Here is a 25853-nt window from a genome sequence, read left to right on the forward strand (position 1 = left end):
TGGCAGCCCCAGGCGCTCCCCCCCTCAAAGCGCTTCACAGATGCCACAGTGGGACCGCTCAGTCCTGGCAGCCACATCACAGGGGCAGCCGCCACCACCTCCGGCCAGCACCGCCACACGTGTCCCCACCACTGGCGCAGCCCAGCTTGGCTCCGCTCAGCTCGGCCTGGCCACCTCCTGGGTGGTTTGTGCTGAGCCCCCCCTCCTGTGCCTGGCAGGGAGGCCCCGTCCCCAGAGGGGCGTCACAGTCACCTGCAAGACACAGCCAAGCTGATTCCACTTTTAGAGGAAGTTGGGGGAAAAGCGTGTCAGACGGGAGTTTTGCTGACTCGCCTTCCCATGGCTGAGCGATGCCCGGGTGGTCACGCCAAGGAGCAGCACAATGGCATAGCATGGCACAGCATGGCACAGCATGGCACGGCATGGCACGGCACAGCATGACACAGCACGGCATGGCCAGGGGCTGCCACGGTGCCCTGGGCACAAACCCCAGGCAGCACTCCAGCAAGCGCGGGAGGCTTCTGTGCTGAGCGACAGAAATCCCCATCCAGAGTCACCGCGGCCCCTCTGGGCAAGAGGAGCCCAGTTAATGCCCTATTTGCTGCCTGCCCAGTTGAGCAGTTCAAGAGCTGCCACGGTCCCCCGTCACCCACCAGCTGGTCACCCTGTAACTGGCCCTGGTCCCCACAAGGTCCTGCCTGCTGGGGGTCCTTGCCTACCCATCCCCACAGAGTCCTGCCTGCCAGCGGGAGCTCCGCTTTGCCTGTGCCCCATTCGGCCACCCAGAGCACTCGGTGCTGCTGACACTCCCTGGTACCACCAGTGCCAGGCTCCCTGGAAACAGTAATTTTCATGGCACGTTTGAGGGTGAGAGCAGCTCCGTTAGCACCAGTGCTGCAGCTGCCCCGACCTGCAGCAGATAGCAGCTTGCCTCCAGCCCCCTCTGCCCTGGCCCCAGAGCCTGCCCAGGAATAGTTTTATTTTCTGCCTGAGCTGCGGGTCCCACTGGCAGCGTCCACATGCCCCACTGGCTCCAGAGGCACTCGCAGCGTTGTCACAAGCTTAGCAAGTGTTTTGCAAGCTGGGCTGAGGGGCTGCTTCTCCCCACCCCCAGCATCCCTCCAGCATCCCCTGGCACCTCCCGAGCAGCACAGGCCCCCTCCCTGCCTGCACTGGGCTGCACCAGGGACACCGGGCACCTCTGGTGGGAGGCATCCGAGCCTGGGGGCTGCGGGGCCACCCCCTCTGCTGTGCCAGGCCGGTCAGGACTGTGCTGCGAGGCTCTGGATGCGCCGGCGAGTGCAGAAGCTCTCCTTCCCTGGAAGCCCTGACTGCTGCCTGCAGCAGGAAGGTTGCTGTGGGCCACACCACAGCTCTCCCAGTTTCACATCCTCTGTCCGCCTTCCCGCAGCCTGCAGAGCCCAGTGGGGCTGCAGCCTCTGCCTGCTCCCTGGTGGGAGCTGACGCTGCAGCACCCTATGGCTGCAGCCTGCACGCAGCACCCAGCTGCCCCCGGCCCGCAAGCTACCAGCTCGGGCCCGCACAGCCCTCAGCTGAGGGGCGGCAAGGACCTGTCCCAGGCCTGGCCTCGTGAAAAAAGGAAGAGCCGGCTGAGAAGCACCTGCAGTCGCCTGCACACCGTGGGGAGCTCGCTACAGACCACAGGAAGCCGCCGTGGCCATGGGTGCAGTGAGGCCAAGGGGCTCTGCAGAGAGGAGCTGCCTCTGTGAGCAAGTGCAGCCACGACAGACCCTCCTGGGGGGCCAGGACCCTGCGGGGGACTCAGAGGGGCTGGGGCAGGCTCTGCCTGGGGCTTGGCTATGGCGTGAGCGGGCCCCGGGTCTGGCCCGGCAGTCCCTGCCCCAGGGCTGCCCTGTTGGGCATCGTGCTCTGGCTGCAGGATGGTGCTGGACACAGGGGCTGCAGCATACGAGCTCAGCTGGTTCCCAGGCTGCGGTGGAGGGGCCAGCCCACATGCTGTGGGAAAGGGGTGCAAGTTCCCCCAGGCTTTTGCCTCCCACCCGCCCCCGCAGCTGGTTCTCAAATTAGCTCCCCTCTCTGCGGGTTCCTGATAAGCAGCTGCTTCCCATTGCTCAGGTGAGGGGGCCGGTCCCTGCCTGGGTGCCGAGTCCCCACCACGTCCCCAAACAGCAGCCCCTGCCCAGCACCAGCTCCTGCCCGCAGCCCGGGCAGGGCAGCCCCTGGCTCTGGGGGGCTTTTTCCCTCCCAGGGGGCTTCTCTGTGCTGGCCAGGGCCTGTGGGGGACCCGGTGCTGCAGGCTCCCACAGCCGCACTACGGTGGGCAGCACGGCAGCCAGGGCTCCCTGCCTGCACAGCAGGCACGCACCCCAGCAAGGTGCCCCCACCCCGGCTGCAGGCATGGCTGCAGGCAGGGCCCCAGGCCCCCTCCTGTGGCCGCAGAGCAGATCCGGGCACCCCGCAGGCCCTGCGCCCTCCTGCCCCTGGGGACAGGCTGCCCATCCCGGCCAGGGCCACCTGGGGTCGCGGCACACAGAGCACAGGCAGCGGAGCTGGTTTGCATAGTTCTGAACATTTAATAAGTCAGTCTCTCTAGCGTTATATCCACATCCATTAAATTAAAAACAGGCTCAGGAGGCAGCTCCCGGCTGATTAAATTACAAGAAAAAATTACTGTGCACCAAAAAGTTATTATAGAAAAATAGTCCTGTGGCCCCCCGGCCGGCGGCTCCATCCACGGTGGGCCAGGGCTGGTGCTGGCACAGGGCGGGTGGGAGCCCGTGCCACGGCCCTGGTGTGCGGCGGCGGACAGTGAAAGGGCTCGCAGCACCGGCCCCCAGCCCACGGGGAAGGGGGAGCGAGGGCAGGCGGTGCCGGGAGGGGGCTCTGGCAGGGAGCAGAACGGATTGTCACCAAGTGGGGGCAAGGCACGTCGGGGGGCAGGGGCACGCTGGGGGCTAGGGCTGCAGGAATGCCGGGCTCTGCCCAGCACAGGCAAGGTGCAGGCAGAGCTGGGGCAGTGCAGGCAACCAGCACTGCCCGACTGCCCCATCCAGCAGCACGCACAGCCCTGCCCAGGGGCAAAACATGAGGGGGCTTGGGGCAGCCCCACAGAGCAGGGTCTGTGCAAGGTGGTCCCTACCCACGCTGGGGGGCTGAGCCTCGGGCGCAAGGGAAGGCGCTGCCCTGCCCCACACTCCCTAGTGCAGGGGGGCTCCTGTCCGCACTGCAGGCAGCCACAGCCACGGTGGGACGGGCAGGCAGCAGGCAGCAGAGGCTGAGGCTTGGCCATTATTGCTGTTGAAGGGCATGGGTGGAGGTGGACAGGCCCTTGGGAGGTGGCAGGGAGCCAGGACACAGCAGGCTGAGCCAGGGATGCAGGCAGAGTCCCGGCGGGTGCCGAGAGCAGCAGGGGCAGGGGGATGCTGTGCCGTGGGCTAGGCTCAGCCCTGGTGGGGCAGAGCATGTCTCGGCTCAGGGCAGAGCCACCCCTACCCCAGCCAGCCCAACCTGAGCAATGACAACCCAGGGACCCCACACACTGCCCACCCTGGGGGACTTGCGTGACCCCAAGCAGCAGCTGCCTGGGGCAGGGGACATGGCTGCCAGCGCAAGACCAGCGAGTGCCAGGGCCCCACTGCCATCGAACACCCCGGTGTGGGGTACAGGATGGACGCGGAGCCAAGAGAGATGGTGCAAGACTGGGACGGTGCCGAGCTGGGGACGGTGCCGGCAGGGCCGTGCCTGGCAGCCCAGGCCAGGGCTGAGGGACGGTGCGGGCAAGTGGGGAGCCCCGGGCTGCTGCAGTGCAGGAGGGGGACAGGGGCAGAGTCCAGGGCCCCTCAGCCTCGCCTGCCCCGGCCCTGCGGTGCTGGGCAGGGAGGAGGGAGGGGCGGGAGGGCTCATCAAAGGGCACTTTGGTCTCTGATGAAGGCAGTCCTCTCACTGTGGGCCTCAGACTCCTCACCGTCCGACTCAGAGGGACCCTCCTCCTGCCAGATGTCAGAGGGAAGCCCCTTGTAGGAGATGATCCCGCTGTCCAAGGCGTAGACCTTCACGCCCCGCAGGCTGAAGCCTGAGCGCGCCTGCAGCACCAGGAAGACGGTGATGAAGATGACGACAATGAAGACACAGCTGAGGCTGGCAATGAGGACAGGTAGGTTGGCTGGAGGGGGGGCCTCGGCCAGCCCCTCGCCGTCTGCCAGGGCAGGGGACGCGCGGCTACTCTGTGTCTGGTGGGAGCAGGAGAGGTCCAAGCTGCTGAAGTGGGAGTGCGCGGGGCAGGTCAGGCACTGGTTGGGGCCGGGCCCTGTGCAGGTGGCGCAGGAGGGGTGGCAGGGCAGGCAGAGGTGGGGCGCGATGGGCTCCACGCTGTTCTCCAGGTTGTAGTATGTGCTCTGGATGCCGGGTGCGAAGCCGGGAGGGCAGCGCTTCAGGCAGCTCTTCTGGTGCAGGTAGTACCCCTCCTCACAGACTGCGGGAAAGGCAGGGTCAGTGCAGGCAGGGTGAGCCACCTGTGCCTGCACCCCCGTCCCCTCCCCGCTGGCCCCACACTCACCCACACAGGTCTGGCTGGGGGTCAGGGTCTTGCAGCCACTGCTCTCCAGCTGGTTGGAGAGGCTGGGGGAATCAGTGGCCGTCCCGTACAGCACGAGCGTGAACTTTGTCAGCGTGCCTGCAATGACATGGGGTGAGGACCACCAATGCGCCTGCAGGTCTGCCTGCGCTTGGGACAGGCACAGGGAGGGGGCTTACACTTGGTCCCCACCACAGGCTGTCAGGGGACAACAGGGCTGTGCCCACCACCTGGAAGAGCGCCCAACATGGGACTATGTCCCTGTGCAGGGCTGCCCGCAGGGTCGGGGGGAGGGGGGGGGGGCAGGCCAGCTGGCACGGGGGGTGCGTGCTGCCCCAGACCCCTGCCGCCCCAGAGCAGCTGCATCCCCTCCTGCATGCCCAGCTCCAGCCTCTCCCCAGCCAGGTCACTGCAAAGCATCCGAGGTGTCACTGGCCCCTCTGCTCAGGGATGCTGTGGGGACACCGGGCGCCTGTGCTGCTCCCACTCCCGCCCTGGGCTCAGAGGGAGGCAGTGGTGGAGGTGAGGCTGGCCCAGCCCTACCATAGTTGTTAGCATCGCTGGTGTTCTCGATCTCCAGCACCCATTCCCCAGAGGGGTCCTCATCCCACGAGTGCGTCGTCATGAAGGCCCAGTCGTTGAAGCCATCGGCCGAGAAGTCGTGGGGCCTGGGCAAGGCGGCGTGAGAGGTGAGTACCAGCGTCCCGCAAACCTACTTGTGCCAACCTGGGCCTAGGGCCGCCCTGGGGCACCCCGCAGCCCGGCACCTACCTGGCGGCCAGGAGGGTAGAGCGGGTGCCCATGGGACTGACGAGGTGGATGGCCAAGTCCCCCCGCCGGTTGTAGGACAGCGTCAGCCTGGCCTGCACGTGCTCCAGCCGGCTGATGTAGTTGGCTTTCCCCAGGCAGGCATCCACCTTCCGTCGCACCTCCAGGCGCTTCCCAATGTCCCTGCCAAGGACAGGCAAGAGTGAGCCCAGTCCCAGCCCAGGGGCACGCAACAGGGTGCCCCGGCCCCCGCTCCCCGCTGCGGGGCTTTGCGGCTGCCCCGGGAACCAGGCGCTGTACCCCGGGGCGGCTGGAGCCCGAGGCAATCCCACAGAGGCTGGTGCCTCCTCTCCATCCCCAGATGGGGTGCAGGCAGCAGAAGGCCCGGGCAGCGCCCAGCCTTGACCGCATGGGCCTGCCCCAGTTCCCAGGCATGGGGGGGGGGTTTGCTCTGCCGAGCATGCGCTGCCCGGTGCAGCCTCCCCAGCCGCTGCTCTCTGCCAGCCCTGAATGGGCCCTTTCTTCGCCTGCCACAGGGCCGGCTCCACTCTGCATGGCGCAGCCAGGGACGGGACTGGCACAGCCATCCCCATCCCACTGCTTGTGTGCGGCTGTCCCCCTCACAGCTACCTGCAGTGCTGGCCCTGGTGCCAGTGCAGGATGCCGGTCACAAGGAGTGCCTGCTCTGGACGGGCAGGGCTGGGTCCCAGGGGACCGGGGCAGGGCAGCAGGCAGAGCCCAGCCCTGGCTTCCTCCATGCCCAGGGACACTCCCCCACGCTCCCCCCAAGAGCCCCCAGGGAGTGCCCTGGCCGCACACGAGACTCGGCACACACTGCGCTGCGGCAGCGGCGGCCGAGCGGGAGTAAAAGGAGCTTCTGTCTGACCCCTGAAAAGCCCCTCTGTCTGGGGATGACTCGTGCTGGCTGCTCCCAAACCGTGGTGCCCCAGCCTGCCTGCACCCCTGCCGCACCCAGCCCAGCCCCAGCAGCAGCAGGCAGGCTCAGCAGTTGATGTCGGTGCTGGACAGCTGAAGGCAGCTTTCCCACCTCTCCCCAAGCTCTCGCAGGAGGATGGTCCAGGGTCTTGGGGGCAGCTCAGCCCCGGAGATCCTCCCCACTCCCTGCCCTGGACCCAGAGGTGCCCGGGCTCCTGCGTGGGGCTGTGTGCAGGGCAGACACTGGGCGATGCACTCCTGGGCTCACTATCCCTTACTTCGGCTCTGTGAGGACGTCGATGACACACTTCCTCTGAGGTCCCACTGTGGTCCAGTTCTTGGCCAGGCTTACCATGGCCCCAGCATCCAGCAGGCCGTAGCCGTAGGAGTGGCTGACTGTGGACAGAGAAGGGGTCAGTGCCACTCCCAGGGGACCCCGGCGGGGTACGTGTGCCTGGCTGTGCTGCACGGCTCACCAGGGCCTCCTGCCTCCTTTGCCCCCCAGGACTGCCGGGGTGCCCTGCCCCAGCACCCCTGGGCTAGTGGTGCTTGCAGGAATGGGAGACCGGTCCATCCCCGGCACCCTGGTACCTTTGCGGCCGACACCGTTGGTGACCCAGTCATTGGCGTTGAGGTGAGCCGGCTTCGATGTCTGCACCACCAGATGCTGCATGTCCCGCCAGGTCAGGTTCTTGCTGCAGGGAGACACGGGGCTCAGGCACCAGCACCCAGCTCCTCCCGGCCCCAGGCAGGTCCGTGCCCAGGTGCCGCTGTCTCGCGGGGCTTGCACAGCCACCCCAGCCCAGCCCCACTCTGTGCCTGCCCTTACTTGGCTTCCAGGGCGAGGGCGATGATGCCAGCAGCCAGGGGCGCCGAGGCCGACGTTCCTGTGTGTGATTCGGTGCATTTCTGTCTGAGGTCAGTCGTCACCTGCAAGGAGGAGTGCCAGGGTAGGAGGTGCTGCGGGCACCAGCCAAGTCCAGGAGCTGGCTCCGGGGCTTGCATCCCCATGAGGGCCGTGGGATACGAGGCAGAGCCACCACTCCCGGGGCAGCTCATGAGCTTCCCTCCAGAAGCCCTTAACTCATGAGACGGAGCCCTGGGAGCGACCTGGAGAGCAGCAGCATGGCAGAGCGGGGCCAGCCCTGCTCCCAGCATCGCAGCCTGCTCAGCTCCCGGAGGAACGCCCATGGCGGCCACAACCCACGGCATGTCCCACCCCCGTGAGCCCCCAGCCTGCAGACACCGACAGCCCCGACTCACGATCTGCTTCTCGTTCTGGTTGCCGCTGCTGTAGGTGGTGGCAAGGGTGGAGGAGCAGGCCTCGCTGTACCAGGGCACGTTACCATACTGCGTGGTGCTGCTGATGGACAGTGTGTAGATGCTGTTGGTGTAACCGTCACAGTTGCAGCTGTCGTGCTCGCGGCCCCCGTTCCCGGACGCCCAGACGAAGATGGAGCCCAGCCCCCCTCGGCCCTAGCAACAGAGGCAGGGTGAGGGCCAGCACCAGCGTCACCTGTGCTGCTGCAGGGCGGGAAGCCCCAGGCCGGAGCCGGGGATGAAGGGATGGTGCTGGCCCCAGGGCTCTTGCAGCCTGAGTAGGAAAGACTAAGCAGATGCAGCTGGGACACCGGGGCACAGTGGGACACCACCAGCCAGCCCGCCGGCCTGGGCGCCTGGCACCCCCATCCCTCACCACCGCCATGCCTACAGAGATGCTGAGGCAGCTCTGCAGAGGCTGCCCCAACAGGTAAGGGACTGGGCGGCAGGAGGCCCTGTCGAAGCAGGGCTTCCAAGAACTGATGTCTTTTTCCGCTCGGAAGTCACCCAGGCTGATTCTGCCTGTGGCAGAACTGTGTGGCATTTGCAACTGCCTGGTAGCGCTGCGGGAGCTTGGCAGAGCAGTCCCGACCGGCTGCTTGGCACCCAGAAGCCACAGCTCCACTCACAGCATGTGTGACAGAGCTAGCATGGCACAGCGGGGCGGGTTTGCCAGCACAGCTCACACAGCACATGTGTCTTTGTGCAAGGAATCCCAGGCGGAACATGGGGCACGGCTGAACCACACAGGCTGCACCACGGCCATGCCAAGGCACAGGCTGCACTGACAGCACATGGGGACAGCAGGGGGAAGCGAGGGCGAGCGGCTGGCATGAAACAAGGCAGGAACCAGCACAGGGCTTTGGAGAGTGGGGAGAGACCGTCCTGGCATGGGGCTGTGCCGGAGTCCTCTGAGCAGGGAGGATAGGGCTGCTCAGAAAGGCGAGATAAGCACCCTGCATGGGAGGAGCCCTGACTCAGAGCCATCACACAGTAAGAACAGGAAAAACCAACAGAGCCTGATCCTGGAGACGGGCTGGAAGACAGCTCATCACTGGAGGGCAGGGACAACAACCAGGGCAGGCAGAGCAAGGGAGACCTGGGGGAAGGGGCAGGAGCTCAGCTGGCACTCCCCCGGCAAACTCTCCCGCTCACCTGGCTGACCCCTCGGAAGAAAGCCTCCTCCGCCAGCCGGGCCGGGCCATCCACAGTCTTGCCGTCATCCTCGGGGCCCCAGCTGGCACTGTAGATGTGGATGTGGTTGGGATTGAGGCCCAGGGAATGGGCCTCCACAGCATCAGTCACCTCCCCATCCAGCATGCGCACGCCTAGGGCCAGAGAGCAGACGTCACGGGTGACCGGACAGGGCAGGGCAGCTGCGCACCACAGGGCAGCAGTGCCGCTGGCGAGAGCCCTCTATCCACTGTTGCCACCCTGTGCCACGGGCCACCACAGGGCTACCCTGGCCAGCAGCACCAAGATCACTGGCACAGCCCACTCCTCCGGCCGTGAGGCATCCACAGAGCTCAGTGCAGGCTTTGCTCTCAGTGCAGGGCAGGGTGGCACCCACCTCCAATCCTGGCATTGTAAGCCACGCCAACACCACAGATCCCATTGTTTGCCACAGCAGCAACTTCCCCTGCGCAGCGCGTGCCATGTCTGCAGTTGAAACAAGACAAAGCGTGCTCAGATGGGGTGCGAGGAGCACAGGGCTGGGCACCAGCCGCAGCTGGAGGGACCAGCGCCCAGGCTGCCTCCCGTCCCTCCCAAACCAGGCGGCCAACAAAGACCTCACAGGGCTCCTCCGTCTACCCTCCTGCTCTGGAGCAGGAGGGACTGAACAACCTGCACTGGCACTGGGCAGCCCCAAAGGATGCTGCTCGCATCAGAAAGGGAAGCAGGGGGTTTCTCTGTGGGGCAGAAGCATGCTGTCACTCCTGCACCCTCCCGCAATCCATGAGGGCTGGCACTGCTGCTGAGTCCCTGCCATGGCTGGGCTCTGCCACCCTCGCGTCTGCCTCCTGCCTCACCTGTTGTCGTTCATCTGTGTGTAACGGGGCTGCGGGTCTGGGTCCTGGTCGTTGACATCAAAGCTCGCCCCTGGATCCTGGAAGACAGATCTGGCAGTTAGAGACCATCTACCTTGCCCACTGAGCCCCACCGCCATGGGGGCACACCTGTGCTCCATGTCCCTGAGGCTGGGCTGAGTAGGGGGGGCAGGCTCCAGTCCCACCTCCATCGCTTTCCTCCATGTCCCGCCATGGCAGGCATGAGCCCTGTGCCACGCAGCTCTGGGGCTGCACCAAGCAGATGCAGCTGCCCAGACAGGCTCCCGTGGCACACAGCCCTGCGGCATCGCCCCACGCTTACATAGTTGCCCTCCAGGTCAGGGTGATTCTTCTCAATGCCATCATCCAGGATGGAAACCACGATGCCCTTGCCCGTGTAGCCCTGCTCCCAGGCCTGACGCACATTCAGGTCCCGCTGGTTCGTGTTGTACTGCCGAGAGAAGCCCTGGCAATAGGAGCTGTGCCCAGTTGCTGGCACTGCAGTGGGGGTGTGCCCAGACCCCTCCCAGGCCCAGCTGTAAGGGCGGGCAAGAAGCAGCCTTCACCCCACTCTGCTGTGGTGTGGGGATGAGGAAACCCCAGGGGACCCAGGCACAGAGGGCTGGGCATGGCTGCCTGCAGAGGGCCACTCCGAAAGGAAACTGAGCCCCAGACTGTGCTTGGGCCCCATAAATACGTCTCACTTCGCAGAGATTAGGCTTGTGCCCGAGCTTGATGATGCAGACAGGCAGGGGCACGGATCCCATTCCTGGGCCAGGCAAAGGGCTGTTCCTGCCCAGTCCAGCCCCGGGCTCTCCCCAGCCCTGCCAGTGCCCCAGCAGGGAGCCACAGCTCTGTGAGCACAGCCTCTTCCATGGGGTGTCCCCAGACCAACAGCACCGGGCGACTGCCTCAGGCCTTCCTCCTCCCCGCCAGCCTGGCTGGCAGCAGCAGCTGCCTGACAGCGATCCCTCGGGTGCCACGTCTGCATCCCCAGAACCTGCTGTCGCGACTGTGCGGCTCCCCTCCTCGCCCAGCAGCATGCAGCCCCCGCCCGGCACTCACCAGGTACCACTGCTGCGGGAACTTGGGGTCCGTGGGCTCCATGAAAATGTCTCGCTTGGTCCTGCGCTTTGCCACCTGCTGCTCCAGCCAATGCACCTGGGAACAGAGAGGGCATGGGGCTCCCCCACTGCCCCTGCCTGCCCCCTCGGCAGCTCACGCCCATGCCAGCAGCTTGCCGGGCCCTCTGCCTCCCAGCCAGCAGCCTGCCCAGAGGGGCTCTCCCTGGGGATCTCGCAGCCAGCCCTGGGCTGGCAGAGCAGCTGACCCTGCCAGAGCTACTGCAGCACCCAGACCATCCCTCCTGGCCTCCCCTGGCCAGCCGTGCCAGGGCGGCAGCGCCAGGCGTCCCGCGACAGGCTCTGCTCCAGCGGAGCGGGCAGGTCAGAGCGCAGAGCTCTGCTGAGCAGCGGGCTGCCGAGAGCCTGCCAGCCGCCGTGACGCGCTGCATGCCCCACTGCGCTGCCAGCATGCCAGGCCCCTGGGCCGGAGCCAGGGAATGGAGATCACAGCAGCCCCGCCACACCGCCGTGCTGGGATCTGGCACTGCTGGCACTGCCCTGCACACCTTGCCCCACGTACGAGGATGGAGAGCCCTCCAGGGAGCTGAGGCTGCCCCGTGCCCTGGGATCACAGCAGCCCACAGGATGGTGATGCCAGCTTCGCCAACTCCCTGCCCTTGTCAGCCATGTGCCAGGCTCCCACCCGACTCTGCCACAGGCCTCAATGCCAGGGGACGGTTCAAGGAAGCTCAGCCCCATCCTGTACCCAGTGTTGGCTCACATGCCAGCATGAAGTGCCCAGCACCAAAGCCAGGCCCCTGCAGATGGCAGGCAGGGCCCCCCCGCTGCACGTACCTGTGGTTCCCTGGCCAAACGGCTGTGCCAGGGCTGGTGGGGCGAGAGGGAACGCTTCACCACACCGCTGTGCCGAAAGTGATAATAGTCGCCAAAGATCTGAAACAGAGAAAGGAGCAGGATGGACATGACAGCCCAGTCTCCCTGATTCCCTGTCTCCCAACCTGCAATCTCAAGCCCTAGGGCTGCCATGGGCAGGCTGGGCCACCCACTCCAAAGCGGCTGCTGGTACCCCATGCAGGACCTCCTGCGAGAGGCTGCAGCAGCTGGTGACAAGGCAGCTGGGGAGACCCTGGGGCCACAGTAACGTGGCCTATGCCCACCTCACCCTCCCACGGGTCCCCGCATGGCAGTAAGTCCCTAATTGTCCAACAAAGCTGCTGCCCTGGCAGGGAGGCCCCAGACAAGCAGCAGCAGAGAGGGACAGGGCTTTTGGAGCCAGCCTGGAAGAGGCACCAACCTCAGGAGACAAAACTGCCACTCCTCTCCCTGAGCCAACCAGCACCCCCTGCTACTAGGGGGGGGGAGTCAGGGGGGGGTCCAGACCCCAATCCCCAGGTGGCCCCAGCCAGGTCAGGGAGTGTCCGAGCCAGCCTCTGCTCCTCCAGACAGGCCACTCGCAGAGCCCTTCTCCCCACACAACACAGGCCAGTGCCGCACCAGAGCACCCACCCAGCGCCAGTCTCTACCTTGGGGCACAGCCAGCTCCAGTGGAGCAAAGCAAGGGGGCACACAGGCATCTGACCCCAGGCAGGGGCAGCCACCAGCCGAGGAGCCGTGCTGCGCTGGCCATGGCTCAGCTCCCACGCATGCGGGGACAGCCCAGCCGGGGCTGGGGCAGGACGGGACTCCAGCACAGCCCAGCTAGGCCAGGAGGCCATGCAGCCGCCCAGCCGGTTATTTTTAAATCCCAAACCCTCTCCAGTGCTGTCATTTCCTTATCCCCTCCTGCACGTCCCAGAGGCTGGCCTGGCCGCGGCGGTCCCACCCCTGCTGCCCAGGGCCTCCCAGCCCAGCAGCCTGCCTGGACTGGGGAGAAGGGGGCCAAGCGCCCACCCTGCCCCGCTGGAAGCCGCAAAGTCTGGGCAGCGGCCGCAGGCAGGATCTGGCTGCCCAGGCTGTGCCATCACCTGCAGGGCTGGGCTGCAAGGGCTGCGGGAACACAAGGGAGAGGACATCTCACCCTCTGCCGCCCCAGGCTGCCGCAAAACAGTTTGGTTGCAGTTAACGAACCCCCCCAAGCTTATCAGAGCTCTGCAGATGTGCCGCCACCCTGGCCAGCTACGCAGCCAGCCGGAGCCGAGCAGGGGAGGAAAGATGCAGCTGGCTGACTGACACCCTCAGCCCCGGGGCAGCAAATCTGGGCTGCGGCTCTCCAAGTCATGCACTTCACCCTGAAGCCCCTCCGTGCTCCGCGGAGCGAGGGAAACGCACCCTGGCACCTGGAGCCAGACCTGCACCACCCCTGCTCGGGGGGAACCGCGTGCCAGCAGGCCATGCCCCCACCCACTGAAGGGGAATTGCTCCGCTCCACAGGGCTCCCCCCGTGACACGGCCCCCTGTGCACCAGCTGCTCCGTGGGCAGGAAAGGGAACGGACTCGACTCGTGGCAACCCAGCGCTGGTGGCACAGGACGGCAAGAGCCGAACACTGGGGTCAGGACTTGTGTCCACGGCTCCATCACCAGGGGAGTCTGGTGCTCGCAGCACGCCAGCACACGTCAGTCCCCAGGGAAGGGGCAGGCAAAGCCCCCGGCTGCCAGCTCAGGACCCTGCTCCTCTCTGCGTGCGTCCCCCGGACCTTGGACCGTGGTGGGGAGCAAGCTTGCAGCAGGGGACAATGCAGCATGCAAATCAACCCCACGCCGCACCAGCTGGTGTTATCCAGGGAAGTCGCAGACCATGCTGGCTTCCCGAGACATGGTGCTCATGACATGGGGCTGCGTTCCCTGGTGCCGGTGGCAGCTGGGCACTCCTCCTGCCCTGGGCCAGCAGAGGAAAGGCCAGGACTCAGCCTGCAGCTCTGCACCCCTTCCCTGCAGGGCACAGCCGGCTGCAGAGCTGTAGCCCTGCCTGTTAGGGCAGCATCACACCTCCAGCACCACCAGAGTCACTGGGGACAGACCCAGGCCTGTTCCCTACAGCACACCGCATCCCCCCAGTACAGCCTGGGATGCCCAGCAGCTCAGAGCATTTGGGGAGGTGCCGAGGTGAAAAGCCTCTGCACCGGCCTGGCAGAGGGGAAAGCGAGCTGCAGGCTCGCTGCCCTCCCCCAGCACCCCCTCACTCCCTCCAGGGGTAAGGACAGAGCTCCGATTGTTCCTGCAAGCAGATCACAGCCCTGCCTGGTCATCCGACTGGATTAGGTCTGCACAGACACTGCGGTGGCAGCCAGGAGCCGGCCAGCCCACACGCTTCCACCCTAATCCCCACAGTCCCTGTCCTCAGCAAGGGCAGAGCCACCCCCCAGCCCCATGTGTCCCCAGGGTGGGCAGTGCTGATCCCGCAGAGAGCAGTGCCAGCTCACCGCTCCTGCCACGACCTCCTGCCACAGCTCGCGGCCACCTTGGCCAGCCCCGGGGCCAGCGGGCTGCCCGCACTCCCGCCTGCATCCCCAGGAGCAGGGCGATGTGCCAGGCGGCAGCACGGGATAGTGGGGACCCACAGCCCAGAGGTATGGGAGGTAAGAGCACTCCTCCCTGGGCTGGTACTGCTGGGGCCGCTCATCCCCATTGTCCTGCCAGTGCAGCCCAAGGCTGGCACCAGCAGCTGGGCCCTTCCCCGGTGCTCCCCATCCCCAGCTGGGGCAGGCAGTGCCTGTGCCCCCTCCTTTGCACCAGCCCCAGCGGCGTGAACCACTGCGCTCCCGCCTTCCTGCTGCATCCGTCCCTATCCTCTGACCCCCGCCCCCCTGACACTGTCCTTTGGGTCTCCTTCAAGGCCACTGGCATCAGACGCAGGTCCTGGCACCGTTCTGCCACAGGCACCGCTGGCCCAGGGGACTGCCTGCCTGCCCCGGCTCCGCAGGCAGCGGTGGAGCAGGGAGTACGCCAGGACAGCACGCCTCGAGGACAGTGTCCAGACCCCACGCTGAGGCCAGGATCCTCTCAGATAAGGACCCTGGGGGCCTCTCACTGGGGCACTGCCAGAAGCACCCGGTCCCCCCCCCTTCCAGGCTGGCTGCCGCATCCTGTCCCAGCGGCACACACCCCCCAGGAACAGCAGCCCAGAAACCTCCCAGGAGGGAAAGCCCGGCTCCTTCCAGCCCTGCTCTTCCCGTGGGGCCGCCACAGCCCCTCTGTGGGAGCGGGCTGCCCAGGCCAGCCAAGCCTCGTCCCGCAGCACAGACACCGGGACGGGCTCCAGAACAGGAGAAAACGTGCCCAGACCAGCAGCTCCTGCCACAGCCCAAGCTGCCGCAGCCCGCGGGGCTCTGCCTGCGGGTGCTGCCTCGCTGCTGCTCTGCTGGCAGCTCAGCGGGCTGGGAGAGCCAGGAAGTGCCAGCCTCTGGCCGCAGAGCGAACGGCACACAGAGAAGGTGGGTGCCACTGGGCAGAGCTGACACAGAGCCTCCATGGCTCACGGGCAGGGACCCCACACAGGCCTGGGCTCCCCGCCAAGCCACGGGGAGCAGCTCTGCACTGCAGCCTGGGGCCTGACGGGCACCGCCAGGCCGGTGGAGACACAGCTGCAGTGCCCGGTGCCCCTCAACCCTGGCAGCTGGGCCTGGGACCCAGCACCGCAGCGTGATGGGAAATGCTGCCAGCAGCTGGGAGCAGGCTGATGGCACCTCCGCCCCGTCCCCTGCTCTCAGGGGTCTCAGCGGAGACCTGGCCCAGTGGGACTTGTCCTGGGCCACTCTCCCAGTCCCCTCTGCACAGCAGTGGCCCTGGTCTGACACATCCTTTGCCCTGACATCGGCTCTAAGACACTTGCACGCAGACAGCGCCTACATGAGGCCACCCCATTGTCCCTGCAGTGCAGATGCCCTCGGTGGGGCCTGGCCCTGGACCCCACAGATCTCCCTCCTCTGGCACGAGCCCCAGAGGACTTGTGGCTCCCTGTCCCCAGAGCCCTGTGTACCCACTGCCCCGCACAGGGCTCCTTTCGGGTGGCAGGACAAGGCACCCGCCAGCTCCAGCAGCGGCCACCTTCCCCGCCCGCCCCGGCAGCTGCTCACAGCGAGGTCCTGACACCACAGCCACAAGTTGTGCAATTTCCTCTGGGATTTTGCACCTCACTCCCTTCCTGCAGAGCCATCCCAGCCCGGCAGCCGTGCCCTGCTCTCGGGGTCACAGACCCCCGGGCTCGTGGGCAGCCCAGCAGAGGCTGGCAGAGCCATGCGGGCTCTGCTCCGCCAGTGCCAGCCTCACCTCGCCGGAGCAGGGCCAGTCCAGTGCCTCGTGCCTGCGCGGGGACTGGGGGTGTCCCTCTGGGCCAGCCCTGCTGCACCCGCTCCCGTGGGATCCCTTTGACACCACCCTTGGTCACGGCAGCTGTGCTGGCACCAGCTCCATTGGCAAAGCCCCCACCTGCCGCCAGCCCCGGGGCCAGCACCCTGCCCGCAGCGCAGGGCTGAGAAAAGCCCCACAGACTAGCCTGTGCCAAGAGCACGGGACAGCCAGCATCGCGCTATGACAGCGGCATCAAGAAGCGCAGGCCTGCAAGAAGCAGCCTGCCAACAGAGACATGACCTGCCCGCAGCACTGCGCTGGCAAGCAGGAGCCCAGCCACTGGCCCGCCCAGCCCCATGGCTCTCGGCCAAGGCCCAGCTTTCACACCGATGCCTTGGGAGCCAGACCTGTGAGCACCCTTGCTACCAATGAGCGCAAGGCCCGCAGCTGGCCAGGGAAAGCAGAGCTGTCTGCCTGGGGCCTGGAGCACAGGGGAGCTGGGCCCTGCCAAGGCTACCAGGAGGAGAGCACCGCAGAGCTCCTCGTGCTGGGGACAAGGCTGGGAACAGCTGGGACCGTGGGGAACACAAGGGGCCCTGGTTCCTTCGCCATCACCCCGTTCTCCTTGCCCCACTGCCAGGGGGGTGACGGAGGTGCTGGCCCAGCACAGCTGCGTGCACTGCCCCGTCCCTCCACTGGCTGAGGGCAGAGAAAGCAGAGAGCAGTGGGGACCTGCTGACACACCTTCTGTGAAGGGCAGCTTAGGGCCAAGGACACGCGGCTGCTGTCAGACTGCAGGCTCTGGGGACACCCAGGAGGTGCTGCTGCTGCCCTGGCTGAGCCGAGGCCGTGCCACACTGGGGCAACTTGCTGCAGGGAGCACCATCGGGAACCAGGAGCTCTCCCCTCCTCCACCAACGCACAGCACTCCCAATTTTCTCATGCTGGGATGGACTTTTCCTCCTTCCCCCTCCAGCAGGCAGAGCGTGCCACGCCGTGCCGTGCCATGCCACCAGACCGTCCCACTGGCGGGGGGAGGCCCCAGCTCCATCCAGCTAATTACCACCCTTGAGTGGATGCTGGAAGGCTGCAGTGAATGGGTGCAAACACAGTGGCCCTGCTGCCAGAAAGAGCAGCCCCCAAGCCGGCTCTGGGGCCAAGCCCAGCGCCCACCCAGACTGCGGCAGAGCCGGCAGAGGACACTGCTTCCGTGGGGAGAGGGAAGTGGAGGACTTACCGGGCCCAGGTTGAGGAATCCATGCTTCCTGGCCAGCCTGTCAGCCTCCTGGGGCCCTGCGGGGACGAGCACAGCCCAGGTGTTGATGTAAATATGCTGGGCCAGCACCTCCTGGGCCAGGAGCGCGAGGGCAACCACCAGAGTCCAGAGCAGGAGCAGCGAGCAGGGCCTCAGATCCATCAGAGTATCTGGGCTCCTCTAGCTGGGGAGCAGGAGGGTCCTGGGAGCGGCAGGTCCAGTGGCCTCCCTGTGTCAGCACCCCGAGGTGCACCCGCCTCTCTGCCCTGCTGGCCCCCGTTCAGCCCAAGAAAGCATGGGGATGAGCCCACGACAGCCGGGCCGGAGGGCAGCAGCAGGAACAGACCATCCGGGACAGCAGCACAATCTGCAGAGAGATGGAAGAGTGGTCAGGCCCTGGGCGCCCCACCTCAAACCCGGGGAGGGCAGGCTCCGTCAGACCAAGCCACGGCTCCGGCACCAGGTAAGAGGGCCTTGGCATACAGCACCGCTGTCCACCACAGCTCATGGACAACCTGGGGGCTTGAGGAGCCACGGCAGTGGCTGGCTCCGCAGGGTACCCCGGCACGCCTGCCCCAGCAGAGAGTCGCTGTTTACCTTGCCTATTGCCCAATGTGTACTTACGCTCTGTGCTTACAAACATGGGAGACAAACTGGGAGGGGAGAAGGGCACCAAAGGAGGGGAGAGGCAAGGCAAGGGAAGCCGTGCCTCCTGCCGCCATGGTCTGCAGTGGACAGGAGCCCCTTCTCCAACCAGGACAGGCCTATCTGGGCACGGACCTGGGAGCAACCATGATGGGAAGCCTGCCTCTCCAGTACCAAGGGGAGACCAGAGTAGATGCCCACAGACTCTGTGTGAGGGAGAGAGAGGAGAGACTGGATGGAGGAAAGCCAGGGAGAGCAGAGCCCCAGGCCCCAGCATCTGCACAGTCAGCAATCGACCAGGCAGTACCTGGTAGCAGTACCAAGTGCCGTGCTGCCTGTCACCATCAGTAGCTCAGCTCTGCCCTTCCTCTGGAGCACAACATGGTGACACCGGTGTGACTCATCTCCAAAACAGAACGGAAACCGGCACAGGGACGAGGAAAAGGGGCATGCCGTCACCTCCAGCACTCACCCAGGGACCTGCATGCAGGGTGCCTGGGGACAGCTCTCATCATGTTGGAGGGCAAACACAAGAAGCTGGGAAGGCAGGTGGGGAGCAGAGCAGGGAGCGACCCACCCAGTGCAAAGGAGCCCACGACACGACAGCGTGGGTGTGAGCTCCACACATGGAGCTCCACAGAGACCTTGAAATATCTGGTCATGTTTCAGAGACAGCAGGAAAGATGAGAGCCGGCAGTGCCCAGAGGAGCCCCATCCCCCTCCGGCAAGCAGTGGCCTCAGCAAGCAGGGAGCCTGTGGCGCTGCCAGGGGAGGAGAGCAGGTCCTGGCAGCCGCCTGAGACCCCGCTGCAGCACAGACAGTGCTGCGATTCAGGCACGCTGCGGCTCCCCCTCAGCGACCAGACCTTGGCCAGCTGCGAGCTCAGCCGCCCTGCCGAGGCACCGGGAGCTGTGAGCACCCGCCAGAGGCTGGACCGGAGCCCCGGGTCCCAGATCATGCCAGGGCCCAAATCACAGTTTCCAGTGGGAAAGGCTCCTGGAGCCCCTAGGGAAGGGAAAAAGCTACTGCGTGAATGGAGAGAGCAGCAAGCACAGCACAAGGGGACACTGTCTGCCACGGCCAGCCTCTGTGCCAGCACCTCACCCCCTCCGCAGGTCCCTGAGTCAGGCAGTCTCCTCCACCTTGATGGTCCCAGAGCCAGCAGCCACCCTGCTCCCCGGCGGTGACTGCTCCACGTGGGGACAATGCTGTGACAGGCCCCCTCCATGGGGTGCAGAGCCCGGCCCTCCACAGCCCTGGCACTACATGCCTGCTGCCCCAGCACAGCCAGACAGGCTGGCTCCCTCCCCGCTAGACCCCGGCAGCTCTGCCGCACACCCCAGTCCTGCCTGCAAACCCCTGGCCTCATGCCCTGGGAGCAGGAGGAAGGAGAGGCACAGGGACAGCCCCGGGCTGCTGCAGGCCAGCCTGCACGGCGAGGTGTGAGCAGGAACGCAAGTCCCTGCCAGGTCACGGGCCGTGCTCTCTGCTCCGCACCCACAGCCCCACGAGAGGCACACTGCCAATCGCATCCGGCACACGCAGGGCAGCAGCCGGCCAGGACCCTTCCCAATACTGCTGGATACCAGCACTTCCCCGCGAGCTGAGCCCAGCTGCCACACGGCAGCGACACGGCAGTCCCGAGGCTGTAGCAGCGGCCCCGCGGCACGGCCGAGCCGCCAGCCGTCCCTGCACCCGCAGGGCGGCTCCAGCGGCGGAGAAACGGGTGGCTGCGAGGGCGGCCGGGCCGGGGCTGGCCCTATGGGTGCGACGGAACGAGGCCTGGCTCTCTCCTCGCCCTCGGCCTCCCGCAGCGGCCGCTCCTGCCGCCCCACCACCAGCCCCATCCCTCTACCCCCCAGCCCGCTCGCTCGCCGGCTCCGGGGCGGCCGTAGCCCCGCGTCCCCGGGTGCCGCCGGGCAGACAGACTTTGCCCCGCAGGGGCGGCCCAGCCCGCGGCTCCGGGGGGCGCCCGCCCGGGGGTCGCCGGGCCGCGCGCGTCCCCGCCAGCAGCGCCCCGAGCCCGGGGCTGCCCAACGGCCGCGGCGCCACCGGCCGCCCCCGCCCGACCCCGGCCCCGCCGCCGCCCGGGGTCCCGCCCGGTCGGGGCCGCCCCAGCTGTCAAACCGCCGGCGCCGGCCGGTCGACCCCGTCCCCGGCCGCGTCCCCGCGCCCTTACCGCGCGGCCTGCCCGCTCCCGTCCCGCCGGCGGCCGGGCCCGTCTGTCGGCGGCGCCGCGTCACGCCGCGGGGCGCCCGGAGCGCCCGCCCCGGAGCCGGGCCCGGCCCAGGCAGGGGCGGCCGGGGCGGCCGGCGGGGCCGCTTGTTTACGCCGAGCAGCTGTCAGCGCCGCCCGCCGCCCCGCCCCGCGCCGACCGGCCCCGCACCGACCGACCGGCCCCGCACCGCTCGGCCCGGCGCAGCCCGGCCCGGCACGGCCGCCGCTCCGCCGGGCGCCGCCGGATGCCGTCACCGCCGCCCGCCCCGCCCGCCCCGCCGCCGCACCGGCGCCGCCGACCGCTCCGCACCCCGCCGCAGCGCCCGGCCCCGGCCCCTCTGCCCCATGGTGGGCCCAGGTCCCCCCGGGCACCCCCCGCAGTCCCCTCCCCCGGGCACCGCGAGAACCGGGGCCGCTGCCCCTCACCCCGGCCTGGGGAGAGCCGCCCTCCTCCGGCACAGGGCACGGCCCGGGGTTCAGCGTGGCCTCTCCGCCGTCCCGGCACGTGGCCACCGGGGCTGCCTGTGCCCACCGGGGACTGACTGTGCCCTCCCGGGGCTACCCGTGCCCACCAGGGGCTGCCCGTGCCGGCTCGAGCGGGAGATCTGGATCTGCCCCGTGAGAGCCCAGACCCACCATGGGCCCTGGGCAGCAACCGGGTGTGCGAGTGCGCCCACAGAGAAGGGCATCCAGAAGACGCCTCATCTCACGTCCCCGCGTGCCCAGTGCAGCGGACAGCGGGTCGCTCTGCAACGCGGGGCTGGCGGGACACAAGCCTACCCAGACTGGCCCGTTCCAGCCCCGGCAGCCACCGGAGCCGGGGGTTCCTCAACCAGGCCGACAGGAGCAGCACTGGCCTTCCTGCAAAGTCCGTATTGCAGGGGCTGCAGCCCCAGGCCAGCGCGCAGCAGCCTGACAGAGAAGCTGTCTGGAAAGCAGCAACACAAGGAAAATCCATCAACCCAGTTTCAGGTTTCAGGAGAGAGACTTCCACCAAGGAGAAAAGGTGAGAAGTGAATTGCGGCTCATCTCGGCTTTGGTCATTCGTAAAAAACAATACGCTCTTGTCCCCTGGATGCACAGGACCGTGTCAAGAGCAATGCAAAAGCTAGGTCAAGAGCAAAAAGCAAAAGCAGCAGAACCCAAACTGACCTGAATCCTCCGCACCTCAGAAGAGGTCTGGGCAGTCCCGGGTAGGAGCGGGTCCTACAGCTCCTTACAGAGAAAACAAAGTCACTCGGATATCATGATAGAGATCACGAAGCATTAGCAATCACACAGGAAACAGTCACCTTGGTAACTGAGATGCTGAGAACAACCCAGAAAATCTGGCACAGGGCAGGTTAAACTGGGTTAGTTTTGCAGGGCAGACACCCAGCTGCAGCGTCTCCCAGGCCCCAAGAGCCGCTGTCGGGGACCACCCGCCGTGGGGGCTGTGGTACCCCAGGTCCACCCTCTGGGGCCACCGTCCCGCGGGGCAGCCTGAGGGGGCCCCAGCACCCCATTGATGCACAACACTCACCCCCGCGCCGCCACAGCCTGAGTCAGGAGTCGTCCCCGGTGGCCAGTGAGCTCAGGCCAGCCCCGCAGCCCCTGGATGCGCAGCCGAGCCAGGAGTGCCCCACGGAGATATATGGGGGATACATGTGCTAGGGGCAGGTCCTGAGCCAGACACTGGCCTGGTGGTGGGAGGGAGGGTGGTAGGCAGGCTGCCTCCCCCTGCTCCCGCCCGCGCGCCTTATCTTCAGATGCCTCATTTAGGCGCTGGCGGCTGTGCCCAGGCAGGTGACAAGCCGTTGCACCTGGCCCCTGTGACATGTCACGCTGGGGAGAGGAGCTGACAAAGGGCCCTTGTCACCATGGCTTATCTCGGTGCCGCAGGGCAGGCAGGCAGGAAACACCTCTCTCTTACATAAAAGTACTGGCTTTGGACCCGCATGCTGACCCTGCGCCCCTGCCAAAGACAACGCCTGTAACCAGGAGCACCTGGCTGCGGGATGAAGCCACAGACGTGAACAGGATCTGCTTTCCCAGCAGCCCCCCGGGGCCAGGGGACAATTGCAGACGGAGCAGAGAGCAGGGCTGCCAAGCTGGATCTGAACGGCTGCTGTTCCCCCCACACCTTACAGGGCTGCTCGGCATCCCTCTCCTCGGCTGCTGCCTACGGGGCAGCGAGAGGGTGAAGCAGCTACCACAGCTGTGTCTGCCAGGACCATGAACCCTCCTCTTGGACATTTAACTGACTTGGGGGCCACCGCTTGGATGCATTGGCGCACTCCAGGAGATGGCCAGGAGCGGGCTGCTCCGCACAGCGACTCCCAGCACACTGTCGCACCGGCAGTGCACTACCACAAGCCAGCCAGCAGCTCCCCACAAGGTCTGCCCTGCCAGGCGATGTCCCGTGGCATCCCCTGGAGCCCACACTGTAGGCGCAGGGGCCAAGCTGCTCACTGGGGCCAGGGGGAGAGCCCCCCGTGCTCCTCTACACCAAGCACACTATGTGGCGTGGCCTGGTAGCACACAACAATCAATAGAAACCTATTTTCATGGAAAAATCAGGTCAATTTTTGGCTTTTGGGTTGCAGAGATTGCACAAGCTCCAACAGTGATGCAACTGCCCATCTGCCTGAGCTTTCTGGGAGGCAGAGCAACGACGGGGCTGCACCTCTGCCCGCAGGCACCCCCAGCCTGGGGGGAGCTCGGGGACACAGCAGGACCGCGGCAGTGCCACTCCCCAGCAGCAACCACGCTGCAGGCAAAAGCAGACCAGTGTGCGGGGAACCAGCGGAGGAAGGGCAGAGGGCCCTCACAAACAATGGAGAAAACCAAGTAACGGGCAGCAATGGCAGGCAGAGGACATCCAGAGGGACCAAATCAATAACAAAATGTTTACCTGGAGCACAGCAACCCGCTCTGCCCCCCATGCCTGTGCTGGTGCAGGGCAAGCCCGCAGCCCCTCTGCTGTGCTGCAGACGCGTTTCCCCAGCCCCACCTCCTCTGCAGTCTCCCGAAGCTCAGGCTGCAGTCCCCTTTCCCTGGAGTCTCTCCGGCCCCTCTCCTTCCCTCCCCTCCCTGCTGGACACTACCAGCAGGCTCCTGGGAAGGCCCCGGTGCCCCCAGACCTGGGACTGCCGTGGCCCAGCTGGGAGCTGTGCTCCGCAGGGTCCCGCTGGCTCAGGAGGCTCTATTCATAGCCAGACTCTCAGACACAACATCTCACTGCGGTCACATGCAGGGGACTCAAGGCCCAGCCCAAACACCCTGACCTTGCCCTGTGGTACAGCTGCAGACACAAACAGCAGCGGCTCAGGGTGGTTCTGTAACTTTATCTGCCTCTGACTTTGTCATCGGCAGCCGTAGTGCTTGCCAGGGTATCGACCCACAGCCTGCCACAGCACTGCCCCTGCCCTGGGCTGCGGTGCGTCGCACCCCGCCATCGCCTGTCCCCCTACAACTGCAGCTGTGCAGGTGCAGGGACATCATTGCCCGGCCTGAGCACTGTAAGGTGCCTGTGGCACTCTGGGGGCTCCACACAAGTGACGCGCACAGGAACACAAGTGCAAGCGCGCAGAAAACACCAGGGCGCAGAGCCCACCCATGGCCCTTCAGCAAGTGCCCTGTTTGTCCCGTGGACTTTGGTGGGCTGGGGAGGGGGGCGTTTACAGATACGAACACACAAATCTAGCCTAAAGCCTGGCAGGCACAGGTTTTCACCAGCAAGCTGGCAGAGCGCTGAGGAGCAGACTGGCCCATGCCGGGCGCTGGCTGTGTTCTGGGCTCGCTCCCGCCAGCAGCTGCCAGCCTCACATGGCCTCGCACCACCCTGGGAAAGGGGGGCTCATCCCCCCGAAATGCCCCCCGCCCCTGCCACAGCCCGGCTGCTGACTGCCAAACCGCTGCAGGGCTGACACGTCAGCAGCCGCTGCGCTGGGGAGAGGGGGCTGGGGCTGCCCTCAGCTGCACCAGCTCTTGGCAGCCTGTCTGCCGCATCCCCAGGGAATCCGGTAAGGGCAGGTGCAGAGCCACGACACCCCCACGCACCCCACATTGTGATGGGCACTGCAGGGCCCTGCCCGGGGAAACCTCGGCACTGGGTCCCCCCACAGCTCCCGCCGCACCAGCTCAGGCAATGCTGGCATTTGGCTTCTCCAGCTTGGCTGTGCCTCTTAAGGGGACGCAGGGCAGTGAAGACACGTCACAGGCTGAGGGCCGCTTCTCACCACGGCCTCCAATGCCTGTGGTCACAGAACGGAGCCAGGCTGTGAAAGCATTTCCCTGTTTGCCAAGGTCTTTAGTTTTGCTTCACCTGAACGTGACATTATGTGCTTTGCGCACAACTCCCAAGCTTCCCTTAAACTGGTGTGTCTAATTGTTTCACCAAGTTATATGTTGAAGCTCACTCCTTGCCGTGGTGGCACAGGACTCATTAGGTGGGAACACACTGTGATAACCCTCAAGATTAGTATCTCATCACATGACCAAATGCAGAGCAGGAGCTCTAATTGTCATTTGGGCATAAAGGCCAGAAACACCCGAATGAACTCTTGCTGATTTCTGGGCAAGGCTGGAGAGGACCATCAGTTGCTATAGGATTATAAAGCTACTAATGCCTGGGCTGCAAAGGCAAACCACAAGCTACAGGGCACCAAGGGAGCCCCGCAGTGCTGGGGTCCTACCACACACCCCATCCCTCCTCCCTGCCCAGCTCTAGTGGGGCTGTTCCAGCTGCTGTAAGGATGTGCTGAAGCAGGGGGGCCCTGGGGAGAGCCCACAACTCTGCCTGGGGCTCGGTGGTGGAAACAGCATTGTCTGAGACAGTTCCTGGAGAGTGCTGCAGGGAGAGCCTTCCTCCAGCGCCACAGCAAGAACCAAGCCCAGGACGGCTGGGCACAGCCAGCCAGCGCTGTGAGGGCCTGGGTGCACAACCCCCACCCCCCCATGCCTGGGGCAGCTACCCCCTGCCTGCAGCCCGGCAGGATCATGGTTACCCAACTGGATCTGCCCGGCCCCAGCCCGCAGATGTGCCAGGGCGAGAAGAGAGTCCTTCAGGAGAGAGCCTGCCTTTGTGCCAGCCCCAGGACCTCTGCAGCCACCACTGAGACCCTCCACCCCAGCGGAGCTGGGCCCAGACCTGGGGCAATACTGCTGCTGAGAAGCAGGTCTGCTCTCCCCAAGACCAGCTGAATTAGATCCTCCCAGGAGGACATCTTCCAACCCGGAACCAAGGACACCGAAAGGAAAAGCATTCCCTGCACTTCCTTTGGGATCGTGTTCCGGTGCTGACCCACCAACTGGAAAAGCACGCTTGCTTTGGGGTTTCCTGGCTGCCCACCTCTGGCGCTGGCCTCGCCCCACATGGCCTCTGCTGCACGGCCACAAGGGCACCTCCTCCAGTGAGGGCACCTGCTCCGGTGAGGGCAGGGCAGGCATCCGGCAGTGCAGGGTTAAAGCACGGCTCTGGCCCCTCCGCTTCCCAAATTCCCCTGCTGCAGGGTGCCGCCGCAGGCCGACTCCCGCAGGCAGACTTCCCGGAAGATAAAACCTCTTCCTTTCTTTTGAGAAGGCAGCACAGGATGGCAGACGTGGCTGCGGTGGTTTGTGACCCAGTTTTACCCAACTTCAAGAGAAGTCTTATCTTCTGTGGCTGGATGCCACAGCAGGGGCAACTCGTGCAAGCCAATCGCTCCCAGCTCTGCCCTCAACTTTCCTCTGTAAAACCTCGCACCCCTCAGAAGCTGACGTGTGCTGACGCAGGCAGCACCTGGCCGCTTACGGAAAACCCCTCATGCCTGCCATG

The 25853-nt window shown here is 66.0% G+C and overlaps 1 protein-coding gene across 3 annotated transcripts; it reads right to left on the reverse strand.

The window, feature by feature from the left end:
* Positions 1 to 2532: 2532 nt before the first annotated feature.
* Positions 2533 to 21258, reverse strand: FURIN (furin, paired basic amino acid cleaving enzyme). 3 transcript variants are annotated; one of them, XM_076348221.1, is made up of 16 exons: positions 21209 to 21258; positions 17177 to 17561; positions 11547 to 11645; positions 10693 to 10788; positions 9950 to 10078; positions 9610 to 9686; positions 9150 to 9238; positions 8735 to 8907; positions 7523 to 7735; positions 7089 to 7189; positions 6851 to 6954; positions 6538 to 6655; positions 5327 to 5506; positions 5099 to 5223; positions 4538 to 4654; positions 2533 to 4453 (listed from the first exon to the last, which is right to left on the reverse strand). In XM_076348221.1, exons 2-16 carry the CDS (start codon positions 17354 to 17356, stop codon positions 3885 to 3887), a joined length of 2370 nt encoding a protein of 789 aa, XP_076204336.1. In that variant the 5' UTR covers positions 17357 to 17561; positions 21209 to 21258; the 3' UTR covers positions 2533 to 3884. The 3 variants fall into 3 exon arrangements, with proteins under 3 accessions (XP_076204336.1, XP_076204335.1, XP_076204337.1); XM_076348220.1 differs by lacking the exon at positions 21209 to 21258 and adding an exon at positions 20019 to 20072; XM_076348222.1 differs by lacking the exon at positions 21209 to 21258 and adding an exon at positions 17975 to 18021.
* Positions 21259 to 25853: the final 4595 nt, after the last annotated feature.

Source organism: Aptenodytes patagonicus, chromosome 10 (assembly GCF_965638725.1).
Source record: "Aptenodytes patagonicus chromosome 10, bAptPat1.pri.cur, whole genome shotgun sequence".
In the NCBI taxonomy this organism is placed as follows: domain Eukaryota; kingdom Metazoa; phylum Chordata; class Aves; order Sphenisciformes; family Spheniscidae; genus Aptenodytes; species Aptenodytes patagonicus.